Source organism: Staurois parvus, unplaced genomic scaffold (genome assembly GCF_062004578.1).
Source record: "Staurois parvus isolate SC_StPar_1 unplaced genomic scaffold, SC_StPar_1.0 ptg001400l, whole genome shotgun sequence".
Lineage (NCBI taxonomy): Eukaryota > Metazoa > Chordata > Amphibia > Anura > Ranidae > Staurois > Staurois parvus.
This window is the reverse complement of record NW_028319196.1, coordinates 325,037-345,927: the sequence shown is the minus strand read 5'-3', so window position 1 is coordinate 345,927 and position 20,891 is coordinate 325,037. Positions and strand designations below refer to the sequence as shown.

The 20,891-nt window shown below is 43.0% G+C and overlaps 1 protein-coding gene across 2 annotated transcripts in view; it reads left to right on the top strand.

Annotated features, from left to right (window-relative positions):
* The window catches only part of GCDH (glutaryl-CoA dehydrogenase), a 71,024-nt gene that overhangs the window by 34,637 nt on the left and 15,496 nt on the right, over nucleotides 1-20,891 (top strand). The window contains exons 3-7 of one of the 2 annotated variants that reach the window (XM_089661873.1): nucleotides 7,417-7,452; nucleotides 9,326-9,466; nucleotides 12,290-12,352; nucleotides 15,102-15,272; nucleotides 19,383-19,512. In XM_089661873.1, the coding sequence (XP_089517999.1) occupies nucleotides 7,417-7,452; nucleotides 9,326-9,466; nucleotides 12,290-12,352; nucleotides 15,102-15,272; nucleotides 19,383-19,512 (541 nt within the window). The remainder of the gene's footprint in view (nucleotides 1-7,416; nucleotides 7,453-9,325; nucleotides 9,467-12,289; nucleotides 12,353-15,101; nucleotides 15,273-19,382; nucleotides 19,513-20,891) is intronic. The other variant, XM_089661874.1, reaches the window with a different exon arrangement.

Sequence of the window (20,891 nt, the reverse complement as noted above, 5' to 3'; positions counted from 1 at the left end):
AAATATGGCTATAAGAATAAGAATATATATGTGAGAATACAATAAGTGTTCCTTGCTATGCAAAAACACTTAATGAGGCTGCTCTGAGAAAACAGATATCCAGCATGTCAAGCTTTAAAGTGATTGTAAGGCTTTGTTTTTTATCTTATTAAAACAACTAACATGTTATACTTAGCAATGGTTTTGCGCAGAGCAGCCCTAATTTCTCTCTTTACAGGTCCCCTGCTGGCGCTTTTGGCTCCTTCCCCCCCCCGCTGAATGCCCCAGAGCATAGGTGTCAAACTGGCGGCCCTCCAGCTGTTGCCAAACTACAAGTCCCATGAGGCATTGCAAGATTGACAGTTACAAGCATGACTCCAAAGGGCAAAGGCATGATGGGACTTGTAGTTTTGCAACAGCTGGAGGGCTGCCAGTTTGACACCCCTGCCCCAGAGCAAGCCTCTTGCACACAAAGGTTTTTTTCTTTACTGCATAGAATGCATGAAAACCGTTCTGCCTTAAAAACCACTTTAAAATTGTATGCGACCGTGAGATGACAGCAAACTTCAGTACCCTAGATTTCCTATAGGTGATGCTTTAAAAGCCCCTACAGCTCATCAATTTGAAGTTAGTATTACTAAACCCCGGACCCTGCATTCACTATATCTGCTCTCCCTGGACCCTGCATTCACTATATCTGGTCTCCCAGGACCCTGCATTCACTATATCTGGTCTCCCCGGACCCTGCATTCACTATATCTGGTCTCCCAGGACCCTGCATTCACTATATCTGGTCTCCCAGGACCCTGCATTCACTATATCTGTTCTCCCTGGACCCTGCATTCACTATATCTGGTCTCCCCGGACCCTGCATTCACTATATCTGGTCTCCCAGGACCCTGCATTCACTATATCTGGTCTCCCAGGACCCTGCATTCACTGTATCTGGTCTCCCCAGACCCTGCATTCACTATATCTGGTCTCCCCGGACCCTGCATTCACTATATCTTGTCTCCCAGGACCCTGCATTCCCTATATCCCCTCTCCCCAGACCCTGCATTCACTATATCTAGTTTCCCATAGTACACACAACATGGAAGTGCAATTATTTTAGTAAATATAAACTGCTAAATACCTTTTCTCATCAGCAGTCTTGTAACTTTTATCAGTATCCAGTCAAGCACAGTCTCCCCGGACCCGGCATTCACTATATCTGGTCTCCCTGGATCCTGCATTCACTATATCTGGTCTCCCTGGACCCTGCATTCACTATATCTGGTCTCCCCAGGACCCTGCATTCACTATATCTGGTCTCCCAGGACCCTGCATTCACTATATCTGGTCTCCCCGGACCCTGCATTCACTATATCTGATCTCCCCGGACCCTGCATTCACTATATCTGGTCTCCCACAGTACACACAACATGGAAATGCAATTATTTTAGTAAATATAAACTGCTAAATACCCTGTCTCATCAGCCGTTAGAGCAGTCTTGTGACTTCAGCAGAGCACTAGTTAAAGCTTGTAGGAGGAGTTTTCATTCTGCTCTAGGAGGATGCAGAGCCCCTGACCTCTGTCTGGATAGTGCTGATTGGCCCTGTGCTGATCACATACACTCCCCCAGTAAATAAAAAAAACACCTCTCTAGCAATACACACCAAACTGAGCATGTGCAGATTGACTCCACACAATATGTCTTATCATGAGATAAGAGGGGGGCACTGGAAGAATGGGAGGATCAGAGAAGACAGGATCAAACAGCCTTTTTACACAATGCAGAGGATTACACAGTGAGTATAACAGGCATGCTTTACTGCATATACAGACTGATTGTACTGTTGTGGGTTTAGTAATAATGGTCTTAGAATTTTTGCTTTCTTTCTAGCATGTGCGGTGATATCTAACACATAGCACAATCACTGTTTTCTTACATAGATACCCCTGATGTGTGTGCTGATGTTCATATGCACATGTATATGGTGGTATTGGGGTTTAGTGCTTGGGTGTAGCTTTAAATTTTTACACATTTTGTTTTTCAACAAACGATATTTACAGGATTTATACAGGACAGACAGGGGCGGGTTCTCTTTAATGAGACATCAGGGGTCTTTTAGAGTCCTCATACACACGGGACATTTTTACAGCGGCTGTTTCTGGCATTTGACGTTTTTTTCTACAGCCAGTAAACTCCCAGCATGTTATTCTATGTGTCCATACACACATAGACTGGAATCAGCGTTTTTTGGCTGGAAAGAATCCCCCAAGACTACCGTATTTGCCGGCGTATAAGGCGACTGGGTGTATTCTGTTGATGAATACAAAGCCTGCTCGGATTGGCTGAGTCAGAGAGGCGGGCTGATGAGGTCACAACCTCAGCAAATTCGAGCAGGCTTTGTATTCATTAACCCTCGGTTCACACCTATGCAGCCGTGCGGGCCGCTTTTTGCTCGGGCACAAGACCCCATTCATTTGAATGGACTCCCGTGCCCGTGACATGCAGGGAAGAAGTCTCTGCACTACTTTGGAAAACGCAGCCTACACGGGAACCTCGGTTCCCAGTACGGCTGCGTCTCGCAGTGCGGGCAGCGTGCCATTAGAACTAATGGCACCCGCCCGCAGGTCCGCAATTCTCTGTGCGGGTGGTGCGGCTGCATGGATTTTCATGCGGATCCGCAGCGGCACCACACACACAGATGTGAACCTAGGGTAACAGAATACATCGCTCGCCGTAATTGGCTCAGCGCGGTATATTGTATGTAGCCGAAGATACGTACATACAGTATTACTGCACATCCAGCAGGCTGACAGATTAGGGACGTTCATTCTGAGCCAGCTTGGCCCAAACAAACTAAAGGTTCACATTGTATACCCCACATATAAGACGACCCCCGATTTTTGGGGTATGTTTTTAAAAAGTATAAAAAGTCGTTTTATATGCTGGAAAATACGGGTAGTGGGTTTCTAGAGGAGTTTTCTAGCTATAAAAATGCTAAAAAACTCGGCAAAATGCAGTAAAACGCCGCAAACTGGCGTTTTTGGCCTTTTTTTGACCCCCCCCAATTTTTTTTTTGTAAAACAAAAAACCGCTAATGCAAAAATGCTAAAAAAAAAGCTGAAAAACTCACTTTTTTAACGTGACTTTAGACAGCTAACGTTACCGGAGTTATCAAAACGCCCCGTGTGCAGGAGGGCTTAGTAGAAAAAGGGAAATAGGAGACAAACATACCGGGAATGGTTGGAAGCAATTGGGCCGTCTGATTGCTTACCTCTGACAGCTGGCTTGTCAGATTCGCACACCTTTTTTTCCTGGCTGCAGCCTGGAGTGTGTGTAATACCCTGGAGGAGCTCTGATGAAGAGGGCATCACCCTTGAAACTCATAAGCTACGCCCCCCCCCCCACCCCCCTTTTTTGGATGAGCATTGTTCCAGCATTGAAGCTGGATTGTTTTTATACTTGCTGCTGTTCACATTTGTGAGTATATTGGATTTATATTTTTACAATAAAAAGGTCTATGGATAATGCCCTAGGCTGGAGTGCTCTGAACTTCTGATTTTGCTTATAGTTGGAAATCAAAAAGGTTTTTATTGAAATTTATATTAGCACGTTGATGAAAGGGGAACTAGGGAAGACAAGTAGATTAAACTGGGCAGCACAGTGGCTAAATGGTTGGCACTTCTGCCTGGCAGTACGAGGGTCGTTGGTTCAAATCCCAACCACGGCACCTCCTGCCTGGAGTTTGCATGTTCTCCCTGTGCCTGCAAGGGTTTCCTCCAGGTAATCCGGTTTCCTCCCACACTCCAAAGACATGCTGGTAGGTTAATTGGCTCCTGTCTAAATTGGCCCTAGTATGTGTATGTATGAATGTGAGTTAGGGACCTTAGATTGTACGCCCCTTGAGGGTTAGGAACTGATGTGAATGTACAATATATATGTACCGTAAAGCACTATGTAAATTGACGGCGCTATATAAGTACCTGTAATAAAAAAAATGGACTGGAGGGGAGATAGCCTATGTAAAGGTAATCCAATGAGGAGAGAGCTGCAGTAGTCGAGGCCAGATATGACCAGGGAGTGAATTAGAAACTTAGTGGTGTCATTGGCTAGGAAGGGGCGCATTTTGGTGAAGTTGAGGACAGTGATGTGATGTATGAATGTAAGTTCAGTCCCTAACCCTCAAAGGGTGTACAATCTAAGGTCCCTAACTTACATACACATACTAGGGCCAATTTAGACAGGAACCAATGCATCTACCAGCATGTCTTTGGAGTGTGGGAGGAAACCTATATATATATATATATATATATATATATATATATATATATATATATATATATATACTTGAAATAAATAAAATAAAGAAATAACGTCAGCCACAATGCTGCATAAATTTAGCCGAAAGCATGACTTTTCTTGATGGTTTCTTAGGATAAGTAAAAGAATGGGATTTGTGCGATTGGCACAATTCTCTGTGTTACCAGAAGGGGGCACAATAGGGCTTCATGCAGGTTATGGACTCCCTCCTGGTGTCAATAAATAACAGCAGACCCACAGATGCCAGAATCTGTGCAATCCCCTATGTAGCTAAAACCATCACAGCCCTAAAATTCAGATTATATTTTTTCCCCACATGCAGTGTATATCAAGTCATTATTCTTTAGATGCCAAATGCTACCTTGCCCCCCCCAATCCAGCAGACCTGAGAGCAGGCGCTGCCACCAATGTATGTTATATGTCAGCAGCAACAGCAGAGGATTTTACACACACATATTCGCCAGCACGCCACAGATCTCCAATATGGTCCAAAGAGGTTTTTATTGCAAAAGATCAAATCACAAAAGAAAGTGCGACGTTTCGACGCTGCGCAGGACCCCTTCATCAGGCATGTCATGATGTCATTGGATGTCCGGTGATAGGGATTAAGCAGATGTACATTCGCCACCCCTGCCCAGCCCGCCTCGCCCAATCCCAAGTGCCCCAAACCCCCACCTGCGCACTTCCATTGTCCAAAATGGGACTTTCGTGGTGGGGCCACTGACGCCTCTTTAAAGAGAACCTATCACAAAAAAAAAAACATTTTTCTCCCCTGCGTGAAAAAAAAGAAGTTACACTCTAACATCTAATTCCCCAAAACGTTTTAAGCCCCACATACAACCACGCGCACCAGATTTGCCTACGCACAAAACCATTAATTGCGCTTCCCATGTTACATATCTCCACGCACCTCAGTGAGAAGAATATTTTTAGGCCAGTTATTCATTGGTAACTATAAACTGATGACCTGTAGGAGATTTTCACTTACCTTTGGAAAATTTAGGGTACTGTAAGTTTGACATGGGGCGCACACAATTTTAAGGCTTAAAGGGATACTAAAGCTAAAAATTATTGCATTCCTTGCAAAAAGGTAAAAAAATATTTTCTATTTCTCTGCTCCCCCCCACGTCCTTGTGTGAAGGGGAAGAGAGGGGAGAAGAGATCCAGCGCTGTGCATGGCTCCATCTCTTCTCCCCTCTCTTCCCCTTCACACAGCACTCAAGAAGCACTGTCAATCAAATGCAGTGAAAAGGAAATGTGGGGGCGGGGCTAAGTCCTGCGGTGTTTGAGTCTATAGAGCGCAGCTCCGTAGAGCAAGCAGACACCGCACGCCTCCATAGCAAACGGCTTGCTAGGGGGACACACAAAGAAGAGCCAAGATCGCCAGCAGAGGACACAAGAAGAGGTGAATCGGGGGCCACTCTGTGCAATACCACTGCACAGGGCTAGTAAGTATAACTTGTTTGTTATTTTCATTAAAAAAAAAATTTGGCTTTAGTAACACTTTAACATGTTGGGTATCTATTTGTTTGGCGCAACCTCATCTTTTATATTTTAACAAGAATTGATTAATGTATTGTGTTTGTGCGCCCTAAAATAACTGTATGTTTTACTAAAATTTTGCACGACAAACCATTGTGCTAATATTATTATTATTATACAGGATTTATATATTATTATTATTATACAGGATTTATATATTATTATTATTATACAGGATTTATATATTATTATTATACAGGATTTATATATTATTATTATTATACAGGATTTATATATTATTATTATACAGGATTTATATATTATTATTATTATACAGGATTTATATATTATTATTATTATACAGGATTTATATATTATTATTATACAGGATTTATATATTATTATTATTATACAGGATTTATATATTATTATTATTATACAGGATTTATATATTATTATTATACAGGATTTATATAGCGCCAACAATTTGCTCAGCGCTTTACAATATAACGGGAGACAATACAGCAATAATACAGTTCAATACAAGAGGGATAGGAGGGCCTGATCTTTGGAGCTTACAATCTAATATCATGTGGATGTAAGAACTGCCACTAGCACCATTGCATTCTTAACTAACCCGCAGGCCAAAAATCATTTTTTACACATGCAAAAAATTCAAAAGTGGCTTTGGCAGTGAAAAGGAGTATCATAAAATCCTAAAAGATAAACCAAATGTTATCAAGGCAAGTTAACCAGCTGCTTTCTAGTAAAACCTTTTCTATGTTTGAATCTTTTGAGCCCCAACATGGTCTCAGTCAGCACATTTAGCAATGATGAAGAAAGCCCTTCAGTACACCTGAAACATGTCGGCTTGTCTTTTTGGATTTACAGGCGTACCTCAGTTTACAATTTTAATTTGTTCGGTGGGACTTTTCGTATTGCGAAAAATTTGTAAACTGAAAAGCGGTTTCCCATTGGAATGCATTGAAAACCAATTAATCTGTTCCAGAGGTCAGAAAAAAGTAAAAAAAGTCTTTTATCTCTTCAGAACTCTTTACAAAGTGCACTTTAAAGGTATATATATTGTACAGGGACATGATCAAGAATTAATTCGTAAATGCATTGAACACCAATTAATCCGTTCCGGAGGTCAAAAAAAAGTCAAAAAAAGTTTTATCTGTTAAAAACTCTTTATAAAGTGCACTTTAAAGGCATAAAGGGACATGATTAAAAAGAAATTCATAAATGCATTGAAAACCAATTAATCCGTTCCAGAGGAGAGAAAAAGGTCAAAAAAGTGTTATCTGTTCAGAACTCTTTATAAAGCACACTTTAAAGGCATAAATACTGTACAGGGACATGATTAAAAAAATCATAAATGCATTGGAAGCCAATTAATCCAATCCGTTCGTATTGCGAAAAAAAATTCGTAAACCGAGCCATTATTTTCGATGAATTTTCATTCGTAAACCAAAAATGACGTTAACCGAGGCGTTCGTAAACCGAGGTACACCTGTATATGAAACACATTGGGACTCTCAGACAGTGGTGTGGATGCTGCTTTTCTGCTATACAAGGATTCCCTGTAACCTGCAAACAGCTTCTGTTACTAAAAATGTTATGTATGCATTCATTCCCCCAGATGCCGGAGTACAGAATGAGAAGAAAAAGGCAAAACGTAAATCCTCTTTATTTTCATAACTTGTACTGTCCATATTATTAGGCATATGTGTTCAGATCATTTTGATGTTATCATGAAATATAGATATATATATATATATTTATTTATTTTTTAAGAAGTGTAACTGTATGATTTTTTTTTTCATTGCAACTAAACCACAAATAAATCTTAATTTTGAGGCAGATTTAAAGGAGAATTCCAGGCACTGGTATTTTTACAGAAATATATACAGCAAAATTGCCCCCATTTTGTGGGACTTTATAGGCAAATTGAAAACAAATGTAAAAATTGCAAAATATTCTTTATTATGATTATATCTTACAAGTTGTAGAACATTACAAATTACGATATATCCGCACGGTATTGTTACATAGTAGACTGGTTTCAAAAATGACAATACAAAGGAATGTTCTGTGTTTGCAGAGACTCTGAATGAGTACCCTACGCGTTTCAGATACACTAGCTCCTTCTTCAGGGATGGCTCTGCAGACAATACAGTATGATCTGTAGCGAGGTTAAGAAGATATATTTAGAACATACCTAATGCAATCTGTATGTTGACAATTCAGATATAGAATTATATACAACATGCAGATTGCATTAGGTATGTTCTAAATATATATATTCTTAATCTTGCTACAGATCATACCGGTCTGCAAAGTCAGCCCTGAAGAAGGAGCTATTGTCTCCGAAACGCGTTGGGCATTCATTCAGAGTCTCTGCAAACACAGAACATTCATTTGTATTTTAATTTTTGAAACAAGTCTATTATGTAACAATGCTGTGTAGATATATTTGTAATGTCCCATCATTTGTAGGATATAATCATAATAAGGAATATTCTTCAATTTTTAAATTTATTTTCAATTTGCCTATAAAGTCCAATAAATTGGAGGGAACTTTTGTTGTATATATACCTATAACAGGGATGTTGGTAAGCACATAGGGGACTTCCCTCATCTGTGGTATTTTTACAGTTACATTAATTCAGCTTGGACCAATATAACTCTGCATATACCATACCTGTGGGATCCCTCTAGAAGCTGGAAATCACTGTAGCAGACACCTCTACTCTGATGATCTCCACTTGTTTCTGGGTCCCGTGCCAAGCGGCTACCCTACTGCTTACAGAACACAGGAGGTCAGCCGCTTGGTACAGGCACCATTCAGAGAATGCTTTGCATTTTCTCAATGAACACATTTTCTCTGATTGGATGAGGTGGAGAGTTGGGACGGTGATGTCACACTTATCACCTCATTCAATCAGAGAATGCACCATTTCTAGCCTTTTCTAGCAAGTTCAGAGGCACATTGCAAGTGAACCAAAAATTATATTTGGATAGGAAAACATTACCAATAAGAATGTAAAATACTTGAATTTTATGTGTTTTTAGATGCCATTTTTTAAGTCAGGGACAGGATCTTTTAAATCGGAACTCCTGTAATTCACTGTAGAGGGATGGGGGCAGCACCAGGAGCCAATCAGGGCTGTTATTCAACCACACATGCACTGTCATCAGGAGACAGCAGAGTGATGATGTCATCGGTGTGCTGTTGTTCCTTCATTGCTCAGTTAAAAAGACAGATACTTTCTTATGTTTTCTGTTCTTATACCTTTTATGATGTATACATAATTTGGGATGGTGTTTTTGACCTAAGTGTGTGGCTGCAGTGGAGATCTGGCTGGTCTGCTGTCTGGCAGGGGTATCTAGATCACAAGACTGGCTGAACAGAATTATAATTCTTCTGGAAGCTACAACAGTTCATATGGGGGGGTCATACGTGGTCACATGCAGTTTAGCTCTTTTTTTCTTCTCAGGCATATAATTTCTCTTTCTATATGTCATGTATGTATTGTGATTCATTTCAGCCCAGACGCAGTTTGACTGGCGGGACGCTCTCTCCCTGGACTCCCAGCTGACAGAGGATGAGATCATGATTAGAGACAGCTTCCGAGCTTACTGTCAGGAGAAGCTGATGCCCAGAATCCTCATGGCTAATCGGCAGGAAGGTGTGTTTCATCATCTGCTCCTTCATGGTCTAATGGCCTACCTAAATAATCCATCATCCTGAGCCTACACTGCACCACCTTTGTATCTCATCAATACTCCAGTCCTACTGTCCGTACTGAGGTATGGACCTTTAGTTACAGGGCTGGAGGAAGTATCATAGGACCATAAATCCAGTGATGTCACCATGCTCATGCTCAATTGAGAGAACTGTGAGTCCGCAGTGGCAGTTGGGGCATGTCTGTGATTTCTGTGTGTATGAATGGATGATGTAGTTGTGTGGGCAGAGCCACGCTGAATAAAAGAAAAAAAAATTACAGGAGCCTGGAGGCAGTATCATAGGACTACAGGTCCATTGATGCCACCACACACTCATGCTCAATTGAGAGAACTGTGAGTCCGCAGTGGCAGTTGGGGCTTGTCTGTGATTTCTGTGTCTGTATGGGCGGAGCCACGCTGAATTATTATTATACAGGATTTATATAGCGCCAACAGTTTGCTCAGCACTTTACAATATAAAGGGAGACAATACAGCAACAATACAGTTCAATACAAGAGGATAGGAGGGCCTGATCCTTGGAGCTTACAATCTAAGCATTAAAAAAAAAAATTAGAGTAGCCTGGAGGAAGTATCATAGGACTACAGGTCCACTGATGCCACCACACACTCATGCTCAATTGAGAGAACTATGAGTCTGCAGTGGCAGCTGGGGCTTGTCTGTGATTTCTGTGTTTGTGAATGGATGGTGCAGCTGTGTAGGTGGAACCACACTGAATTGAAAAAAAAAAAATGACTGGAGGAAGTATCATAGGACTACAGGTCCATTGATGCCACCACACTCATGCTCAATTGAGAGAACTGTGAGTCTGCAGTGGCAGTTGGGGCATGTCTGTGATTTCTGTGTCTGTGAATGGATGATGCAGTTGTGTGGGCAGAGCCACTCTGAATAAAAGAAAAACAAATTACAGGAGCCTGGAGGAAGTTTCATAGGACTACAGGTCCATTGATGCCACCGCACTCATGCTCAATATAGAGAACTGTGTGTCCACAGTGGCAGTTGGGGCTTGTCTGTGATTTCTGTGTCTGTAAATGGATGATGCAGCTGTATGGGCAGAGACAATACAGCAACAAAACAGTTCAATACAAGAGGGTTAGGAGGGCCTGATCCTTGGAGCTTACAATCTAAGCATTTAAAAAAAAAATGACAGTAGCCTGAAGGAAGTATCATAGGACTACAGGTCCAGTGATGCCACCTCACTCATACTCAATTGAGAGAACCGTGAGTCCGCAGTGGCAGTTGGGGCTTGTCTGTGATCTCTGTCTCTGTGAATGGATGATGCAGCTGGAGAAATGCTGAATTAAAAAATAAAGATTATAGGAGCCTGTGGGGAGAAGAAGAACCCTGAGATTCAGTAAGGGGAGGTTTGGGGTTCAGGAGCTGCAGGTTCTGACCATGTTTCATGTTACAACGAAAATCTGGGTGGAACGTGAAACACGATAAGAAAGGTGGAATTAAATTTTAATCTTAATCAGCTATTTTGCATTATAATCCAAAGTAGTCAAGAGAATGCAGTCTACTTGTATAATCCCATGGTGCTCCATAAAGCTTTATGTAAAAAGTTAATATGCGAGCGCTATCTGAAAGAAAAATAGCCGCTGAAACACCTAAAAAGGCAACCAAACAGAACCTTCCAATGCAAATCTCAATATGAAGGTGCAGCGCTTAAAACTAAATATGCAGCATAAATCTCATCATTATTATAAGGAAATGAGAAGGTGCAGCTTTAAAAACTGTGCAGCATGAATAAATCGATAACATATACTCAGTGTGTAGGTCTAGATAATCAGCAATACCAGATCAATCAAGAAAATAAACAAATATAAATAGATGTGCATAAATGATGTCACCAATAGGTGAGTAAAGTGCAAAAAAAAGTCCCAGATGTATTGCCCACATGAGGATCCTTTATGATCCCAATAAGCATGCGTGGAGAGTTCGTCCAAGTGGCAGATATTCAATGTAAATGAAATGCGCACTCACCAGAAGTGCGTGTAAACACGCATTTGAGACATAACCTATCTCAATAGGTATAGTTTAGGTCATCCGCCTCCCAGATCAGGTCAGGTCAGGATACTTCCCAGTCACATCTGCATGGAGTACTCAGGGGTCCTTGATGCGTATCACCATAGGGGGTCACCCTTAATGCAGCCTCTGCGAATGTCCCTCATGAATAGGGACCAATAAAGGAGACCACATAGCGTGATACCATAGGGAACTTTATTCTATCGAATGAAAAGTGCAATGACAAAGTGAAATAAAACATTGACCGTATAATGGGAATTCAGGATGGCCACTGATGCGTTTCGTGCAATGCACGTAGTCATAGGGTACAGGGCTTACCCCTTTTCATTACCTGGACTTTCCTACGAGCCAGCACTGTCACCCTTTAAATTGCCGGCCTATAGAACATGTGTTGGAAAGGGACAGAGCTTTTCCCGGACCATCTCTCTTTTGAGTAAATTGAGGAACCAAAAGAAAGAGGGGTTTACAGACACTCGAGAGGAGTTACAAGACTCTTTATTACCCAAATAACCTGCAGCCATTTTCAGTTTTCCTGTCGACTCGTTTGGTAGACTGCGCTGTCCAGTTGAATATAAAATGTAAAAACAATACTGATGCCAGTGGCGTGTCCTGGTTTTAGTTTTCACAATAATGAACATGTGACTGGGTCTGGGACTGGGTGAATGATGTATATGGTCCTACTATTGATTCAGGAAACCTGAAAAACATTCATTTTATTCTGCTTTTTCTTCTTGTATCCAGCATTTGATAGGGAGATTATATCTGAGATGGGAGAGCTGGGTGTCCTGGGATCTACAATTAAAGGTAATGAATATTTGTAATGTCATATAACAATGGAGTGTAAGTATAGTAAATAATATTACTGTAATGTGTAATAATCATGATGTTTCTAATTAATTCAAACACATAAAGGGAAGATAGAATAGTTGTAGGTCAATTTTGCCTAGTGTGTTTTTTTTTTCGCTTTATAGGTTTTTAAGTGATTTTTATATCAGTTTTTTTTTACCATACAGTCTTTGTATTTTTACAAATTAACAGTATATGATTAACCCCTTCACGCCTAAGGGGTAAAATAAATCTAAATACCTAAGAACAATTTTGCAACGTTGACATGTGTTAGTAAAACCGTACATATAATCACCACTACTTTGTACATCCAGGTGGATTATAGCGCGTTTTTATAGGACAAATTGGGCTTTCATTTGGTGGTAAATGGTAATGGAGATCTCCTTATTTTATTTTAATATCAAAAGAAAACTGGCCCAAAATAGTAAAAAAAAAATATTTTTTGTTATTTAGCTGTGTGTTTCTTGTTACTACCATAACCTACCACCAAAAAACAACCCAAAATAATTTTTCCAGCTCTTGACGATCGCAGTGATACCATATATATGTGTATGTTATTTGTTGTTTGTACCCGGAGTACAGCCCAGAAATAACAGTGCGCATTTTGTTTTTGTCTTTTTTCTTCTTTTTTTTTTACATAAAACACAGTGACACTAACACCCAATTTTTTTTTTAAATCCTGACCTTTGACCCTGACCTTGACCCAAACACTAACCCTGGCACTGAACTAGATCAAACCTTGATCTAGTTATTTTTATTTATTTTTTCTTTTATTTTTTAATATTTATTTATTTATCTTTTTTTTTTTCTTTTTCTTTTTTACAAACATTTTTTTTTTCTCTCTATGCCAGGAGTTAGAGAGATACAATGTATCTCTCTTCTCCATTCATAGAGAGAGAAAAAAACAAGGGGGCCGGGCTGCGCAGTGACTGATCACTGTGATAGCCAATCAGAGGCTATCACACCGATCATATGACCTGGAATCGGGAGTCCTGGGTCCCGATCGTTAGAATGGGACCTGGGGCTCTCAGTGACACCGCGGTCTTTGTGCTGGGAGTGCGCAGTGTGGCGCGCTCCCAGCACAAGGACAGGTACGCAAATATGCGGCCCCATGGAAAAAAGCGCAGTTCTGTGAGGCCGTACATTTGTGTTACGTCGGTGTCAAGGGGTTAAAGTACAATTAAAGCCACAACTGTTTATTTTCTCCATTTGATTTTGGATAGAGTAGGGAAATGATAAAACCTTTTTGTCTCATTAGGGAGTTTTCCTTCACTTCCTGTTCTATAGCCTCAACAGGAAGTTAAAGGATATCTTTCCAATGCGTGCCGTAACACCTCAGCTGTCACTGGAACAAGTGTCCCCTATGGAAGATTTCCCCAATATTCCTGTTCTGGTAGCAACTCAAAATTATGTTTTTTTTCCCGTTTTGTTACAGTTTTGGGGTTGTATTCAATATATGCAAAGAGAGATCACACAAATACTTATAAGTACAACATTTATTACAAGTAATGACAGAGAAAATATAATGATAATGCTTAATTAAAGATGCTGTTTTGCCACAGAGTCCCATCTGTGTGCGCAGCGTGGCACAGGTAATCAGACGCATGCGTGATGGCAAGCTCTGGGTCCAAACTATTCATATCAGTGGGAGGACTAGTACCCCATCATTGGTATCAGTGGGAGGACTAGCACCCCATCATTAGTATCAGTGGGGGGACTAGTACCCCATCATTAGTATCAGTGGGAGGACTAGCACCCCATCATTGGTATCAGTGGGAGGACTAGTACCCCATCATTAGTATCAGTGGGAGGACTAGCACCCCATCATTAGTATCAGTGGAAGGACTAGCACCCCATCATTAGTATCAGTGGGAGGACTAGCATCCCATCATTGGTATCAGTGGGAGGACTAGTACCCCATCATTAGTATCAGTGGGAGGACTAGTACACATCATTAGTATCAGTGGGAGGACTAGCACCCCATCATTAGTATCAGTGGGGGGACTAGTACCCCATCATTAGTATCAGTGGGAGGACTAGTACCCCATCATTGGTATCAGTGGGTGGACTAGTACCCCATCATTAGTATCAGTGGGGGGACTAGTACTCCATCATTAGTATCAGTGGGAGGACTAGTACCCCATCATTAGTATCAGTAGGTGGATTAGTACCCCATGATTAGTATCAGTGGGAGGACTAGTACCCCATCATTAGTATCAGTGGGAGGACTAGCACCCCATCATTAGTATCAGTGGGAGGACTAGAACCCCATCATTAGTATCAGTGGGAGGACTAGTATCCCATCATTAGTATCAGTGGGAGGACTAGTATCCCATCATTAGTATCAGTGGGAGGACTAGAACCCCATCATTAGTATCAGTGGGAGGACTAGCACCCCATCATTAGTATCAGTGGGAGGACTAGAACCCCATCATTAGTATCAGTGGGAGGACTAGTACCCCATCATTAGTATCAATGGAAGGAATAGTGCCCCATCATTAGTATCAGTGGGAGGACTAGTACCCCATCATTAGTATCAATGGAAGGAATAGTGCCCCATCATTAGTATCAGTGGGAGGAATAGTACCCCAAGAGTCAGATAAAGAGAAGCAAAGGGCCACTTCCGGCCCACGGGCCAGAGTTTCCTGCCTTAGAAGAAGTGACAAATGAATCACATTTCTTGCATTTTTCTCCCTGCTCTCTCCAGGTTACGGTTGTGCCGGGACTTCCTATGTGGCGTATGGGCTCTTGGCGAGGGAGGTGGAGAGGGTGGACAGCAGCTATCGCTCAGTGATGAGTGTTCAGTCCTCGTTAGTTATGCATCCAATCGCTGCCTATGGCTCAGAGGAACAGAAACAGAAATATCTGCCCAGGCTGGGTAAGGGCGCTCAGATCATGACTTTCAGTATACATTTTAGGTGTTGTAACATCCTTGTGTCAGGATGTTGTAGCATCTGTACTTTATTATAGTGTAACACAATTACGTCTACTCTTGTCTCTCCTTCTTACCAATACTGAGTGTTCTCCTGTGCATTGGCTTCCATTTAGTTCTGCAGTTTCATCCCACATCCTAGTAAACATTCTGCTAGATTAACCCCTCGCCTACCGGGCACTTATACTCCCTTCCTGCCCAGGCCAATTTTCAGCTTTCAGCTCTGTCATACTTTGAATGACAATTGCACGGTCATGCAACACTGTACTCATATGAAATTTTTATCATTTTTTTGTGACAGATAGAGCTTTATTTTGGTGGTATTTTATCATTTTTCTTATTTTTTCTTAAACAAACAAAAAAACCACAGAAAATTTTGAAGAAAAAAAACGCTAATGAGGCTGTAGTGATGGGCACTGATAGGCTGCACTGATGGACACTGATAGGTGGCACTGATGAGGAGGCACTGGTAGGTGGCACTGATGGGCATTGACAGGCATCACTGATGGGCACTGAAAGGCAGCACTCATATGGCACTGATAGGCGGCACTGACTTGCACTGATAGGCGGCACTGATAGGCAGCACTGACGGGCACTGATAGGCAGCACTGATGCACACTGACAGGCAGCACTGACTGGCACTGATAGGTGGCACTGACTGGCATTGATAGGTGGCACTGACTGGAACTGATGGGTGACACTGAAAGGCAGCTCAGATGGGCACTGATATGTGACATTAATATGCACTGGTAGGCACTGATATGTGGCATTGATGTGGCACTGATGGACACTGGCAGGTGGCATTGATGAGCACTGACAGCTGGCACTGATGGACACTGACAGGTGGCACTGCTGGGGCTACACTGATCATCAGTGCTCTGATGATCAGTGTACATGTCCCCTCCGAGGAATGCCGATTACCGGCTCTCCTCTCCTGTCAGCGTGACAGCTGGTGAGGAGAGAAATGCAGATAACCGGCATTTCCCTGTTTACATGTGATCAGTTGTGATTGGACACAGCTGATCACATGACCGAGCCGACATCTTCAGCTCTTTCCGTTGATCGGTGATCCGCTGTGTCCGAGGGACACAGCACACCACTGATCGCCGCGCTGCGTGCGCGGTTAGAATGGGAGGATGTCATATGACGTCCTCCCAGAATGAGAGAACCATGCTGTGGCATGACCTTAAGAGAGCGATTCACACCAGACATCCCAAGAATATTGCTACACTGAAACAGTTTTGTGAAGAGGAGTGGTCCAAAATTACTCCAGATCGTTGTGCAGGTCTGATCTGCAACTACAGGAAACGTTTGGTTGAGGTTATTGCTGCCAAAGGAGGGTCAACCAGTTATTAAGTCCAAAGGTTCACATACTTTTTCCTTCCTGCACTGTGAATGTTTACATGTTATGTGCAATTAAACCATGGCAACATCTAATGTTTGTGTAGTATTATGTTCAGCAGACTGTGTTCTTCTATTGTTGTGACTTAGATGACGTTCAGAGCACATTTTATGCCCAACTCATGCAAAACTCCACAAAATCCCAAGGGGTTCACATACTTTTTCTTGCAACTGTATATATATATGTATATTTATATCTACGAGGCAGGGATGGGTCTGGGTTGATCACTTGGATTGCTTTTGCAATGTGAAACTGCTGTGTGTATGATCAGAATTGACTTTACTTTGCTAAGTTTTAAACTCCTAAAGTTGAAGTTTACACGGCCCTCCTACGAATGTACGTCTAAGTGTCCTGTGTGCATGAGGCTTAACTGAAGTTGGCTGCTTCTGATAAAAAATCTTCCTGCAGTGTCTTTGTAACAGCTGCCGGACATTGTGCTGAGCAGCTTTCCTCTGGTACCATGTAGGTTAAAGTGTTACTAAACCACGGACCCCGCATTCACTATATCTGGTCTCCCCGGACCCTGCATTCCCTATATCTGGTCTCCCCGGACCCTGCATTCACTATATCTGGTCTCCCCGGACCCTGCATTCACTGTATCTGGTCTCCCCGGACCCTGCATTCACTGTATCTGGTCTCCCCGGACCCTGCATTCACTGTATCTGGTCTCCCCGGACCCTGCATTCACTATATATGTTCTCCCCGGACCCTGCATTCACTATATCTGGTCTCCCAGGACCCTGCATTCACTATATCTGGTCTCCCAGGACCCTGCATTCACTATATATGGTCTCCCCGGACCCTGCATTCACTGTATCTGGTCTCCCCGGACCCTGCATTCACTGTATCTGGTCTCCCCGGACCCTACGTTCACTATTTGGGGTCTCCCTAGACCATGCATTCACTATATCTGGTCTCCCAGGACCCTGCATTCACTGTATCTGGTCTCCCCGGACCCTGCGTTCACTATTTGGGGTCTCCCCAGACCATGCATTCACTATATCTGGTCTCCCAGGACCCTGCATTCACTGTATCTGGTCTCCCCGGACCCTGCATTCATTGTATCTGGTCTCCCTGGACCCTGCATTCACTATATCTGGTCTCCCCGGACACTGCATTCACTATATCTGGTCTCCCCAGGACCCTGCATTCACTATATCTGGTCTCCCCAGGACCCTGCATTCACTATATCTGGTCTCCCCGGACCCTGCATTCACTATATCCGGTCTTTCCAGGACCCTGCATTCACTATATCTGGTCTCCCTGGACCCTGCATTCACTATATCTGGTCTCCCCGGACCCTGCATTCACTATATCTGGTCTCCCCTGGACCCTGCATTCACTATATCTGGTCTCCCCGGACCCTGCATTCACTATATCTGCTCTCCCCGGACCCTGCATTCACTATATCCGGTCTCCCCGGACCCTGCATTCACTATATCCGGTCTCCCCGGACCCTGCATTCACTATATCTGGTGTCCCCGGACCCTGCATTCACTATATCTGGTCTCCCTGGACCCTGCATTCCCTATATCTGGTCTCCCCGGACCCTGCATTCACTATATATGGTCTCCCTGGACCCTGCACTCACTATATGTGGTCTCCCCGGACCCTGCATTCACTATATCTGGTCTCCCCGGACCCTGCATTCACTATATCCGGTCTCCCCGGACCCTGCATTCACTATATCCGGTCTCCCCGGACCCTGCATTCACTATATCCAGTCTCCCCAGACCCTGCATTCCCTATATCTGGTCTCCCCGGACCCTGCATTCACTATATCTGGTCTCCCCGGACCCTGCACTCACTATATGTGGTCTCCCCGGACCCTGCTTTGACTATATCTGGTCTCCCACAGTACACACAACATGGAAATGCAATTATTTTAGTAATTTTAAACTGCTAAATACCCTGTCTCATCAGCCGTTAGAGCAGTCTTGTGACTTCAGCAGAGCACTGGTTAAAGCTTGTAGGAGGAGTTTTCTTTCTGCTCTAGGAGGATGCAGAACCCCTGACCTCTGTCTGGACAGCGCTAATTGGCCCTGTGCTGATCACATGCACTCTCCCAAGAAAAAAAAAAACTCTCTAGTAATGCACACTAAACTGAGCATGTGCAAAAGGGCTACGTACTCAGTCTGTTTTACCAGCGTGGACATTTGAACAAGAGGAGGGGCAGAGAAGTCAGGATCAAACAGCCTTTTTACACAATGCGGAGGATTAATCCCTTAGGTTCCACAGGGAGTATAACAAGCATGCTTTACTGCATATACAGACTGATTGTACTGTTGTGGGTTTAGTAACACTTTAACAGAAGCTGCTACTACTTACAAAATTGCCCTTCCCGCCCCCTCCTCTATTCATAGAACCTGTATTATTACTATCACAGAGCATCCAGTTTTGTGAATGGAGGAGCAGATGAATGTCAGCATTTCCTCCACCCATTCAGGGCTCATTCACACAGCTGTCAGTTTATTAGCGCGGTGACCATTCATTCATTTATCTGCGCAGTGTGTTGTGCTGCTGCAAGATGAGATGCAGTTGAGATGCGGCTGCATTGCAGTGTGAACTGGGCACAAAGGACACAATGGTTCTCTATTTGCCCCAGCGATGGGAGTCTGTGTTGCTGTGTTAACTATCTGTCTTTTTTAATGCAGCAAGAGGAGAGTTGCTGGGCTGTTTTGGACTTACAGAACCAAATCATGGCAGTGACCCGGGTGGAATGGAGACCAGAGCACGATACAACCCGACCAGCAAAACCTACACACTCAACGGATCCAAAACCTGGTACAGCCACCCCAGTCATACCTGCAACCAACACTGCATGTCAGGGAACCTGGACAATCTGATTTCAACATCTTTTTCTATCAAGGATAGATAATAATATAATACACAGGCCAATTAGATTTGGAATCTAATACAGCCCTGTTCACACTGGATCCGATTTTGAAATTTCGTGACCTCACTTAAAGCAGAGCTCCACCCAAAAGGGGACGTGCCGCTTTAAGGACTGCTCCCCCGCTCCCCATTAAGGATTGGCACCTTTGGGGAGCGGGTACCCGAATTTGACAGGTACCCGCTCCCACTTCCGGTGTCCTCCCTCCCCCCTATAGTCTTTTGGGACACGTGACAGGTCCCAGAAGACTACAGGACCTTTCATGAAGCGCGGCGTTTCTCGCACATGTGCAGTGGGCACCCGGCTGTGAAGCCGCAAGCTATCACAGCCGGGTGCCCACACTGAAGATGGCGACCTCCTGGAATACAGGACGGCGGGTGAAACGGGCTGCGGGGAGAACACCACGGGACTGAGGGACAGGTAAGTGGCTGTTTTTAAAAGTCAGCAGCTACAGTTTTTGTAGCTGCTGACTTTTATTTTTTGACAGGATGAGTGGAACTCCGCTGTAAGATTGCACGATTTCAAAGCCACATGTCAATGTGATTTTAGGTGCAACTTGGATGACATCTGTGTGACTTCATTCACGGACGTCTATGTAAGTCGCACCTGAAATTGCAAAATATAGTGCACCGCAAAGTCAGCGTCTGTTTTGGACGGTTCCATTACTGACGATAGGGTGCTACTTGTCATGCGATTTGACACTGTCAAATCGCATGACAAGTTGCATCGGTATGAACCTGGGCTTAAAGTCAGGGCAAAAAAAACCAAAAACATTCAGTTCACCTTTGCAAAGCTTTAAAAATTTTGCAAATACAGAAGAATACCCATCAATCTGCCAGAAATCCAGTGATCTCCTAATTAATTCATTTTATTTTAGTTTTCTAGAATGCTTTTTTTCCCTGGGGACTTAAACCACTTTATCTGCTGTTGGGGCAGATGGTGAGGCAGGCATCTTGGACATGCTCAGTAGAATATCATACAAGGACAAATATTAAACAGGAGCCCAATCTCCTATCAGCATATCTTTAACCACATGCCTACCGGGCACTTATACCCCCTTCCTGCCCAGGCCAGTTTTCCGTTTTCAGCGCTGTCGCACTTTGAATGACAATTGCGCGGTCATGCAACACTGTACCCATATGACATTTTTATCATTTTTGGAGACAGCGCTTTCCAAATTTTGGGGAAAAAAAGTTTTTTCTTAGTTTCTGTTATAAAATTTTGTAAATAAGTGATTTTTCTCCTTCACTGATGTGTGCTAATGAGGCTC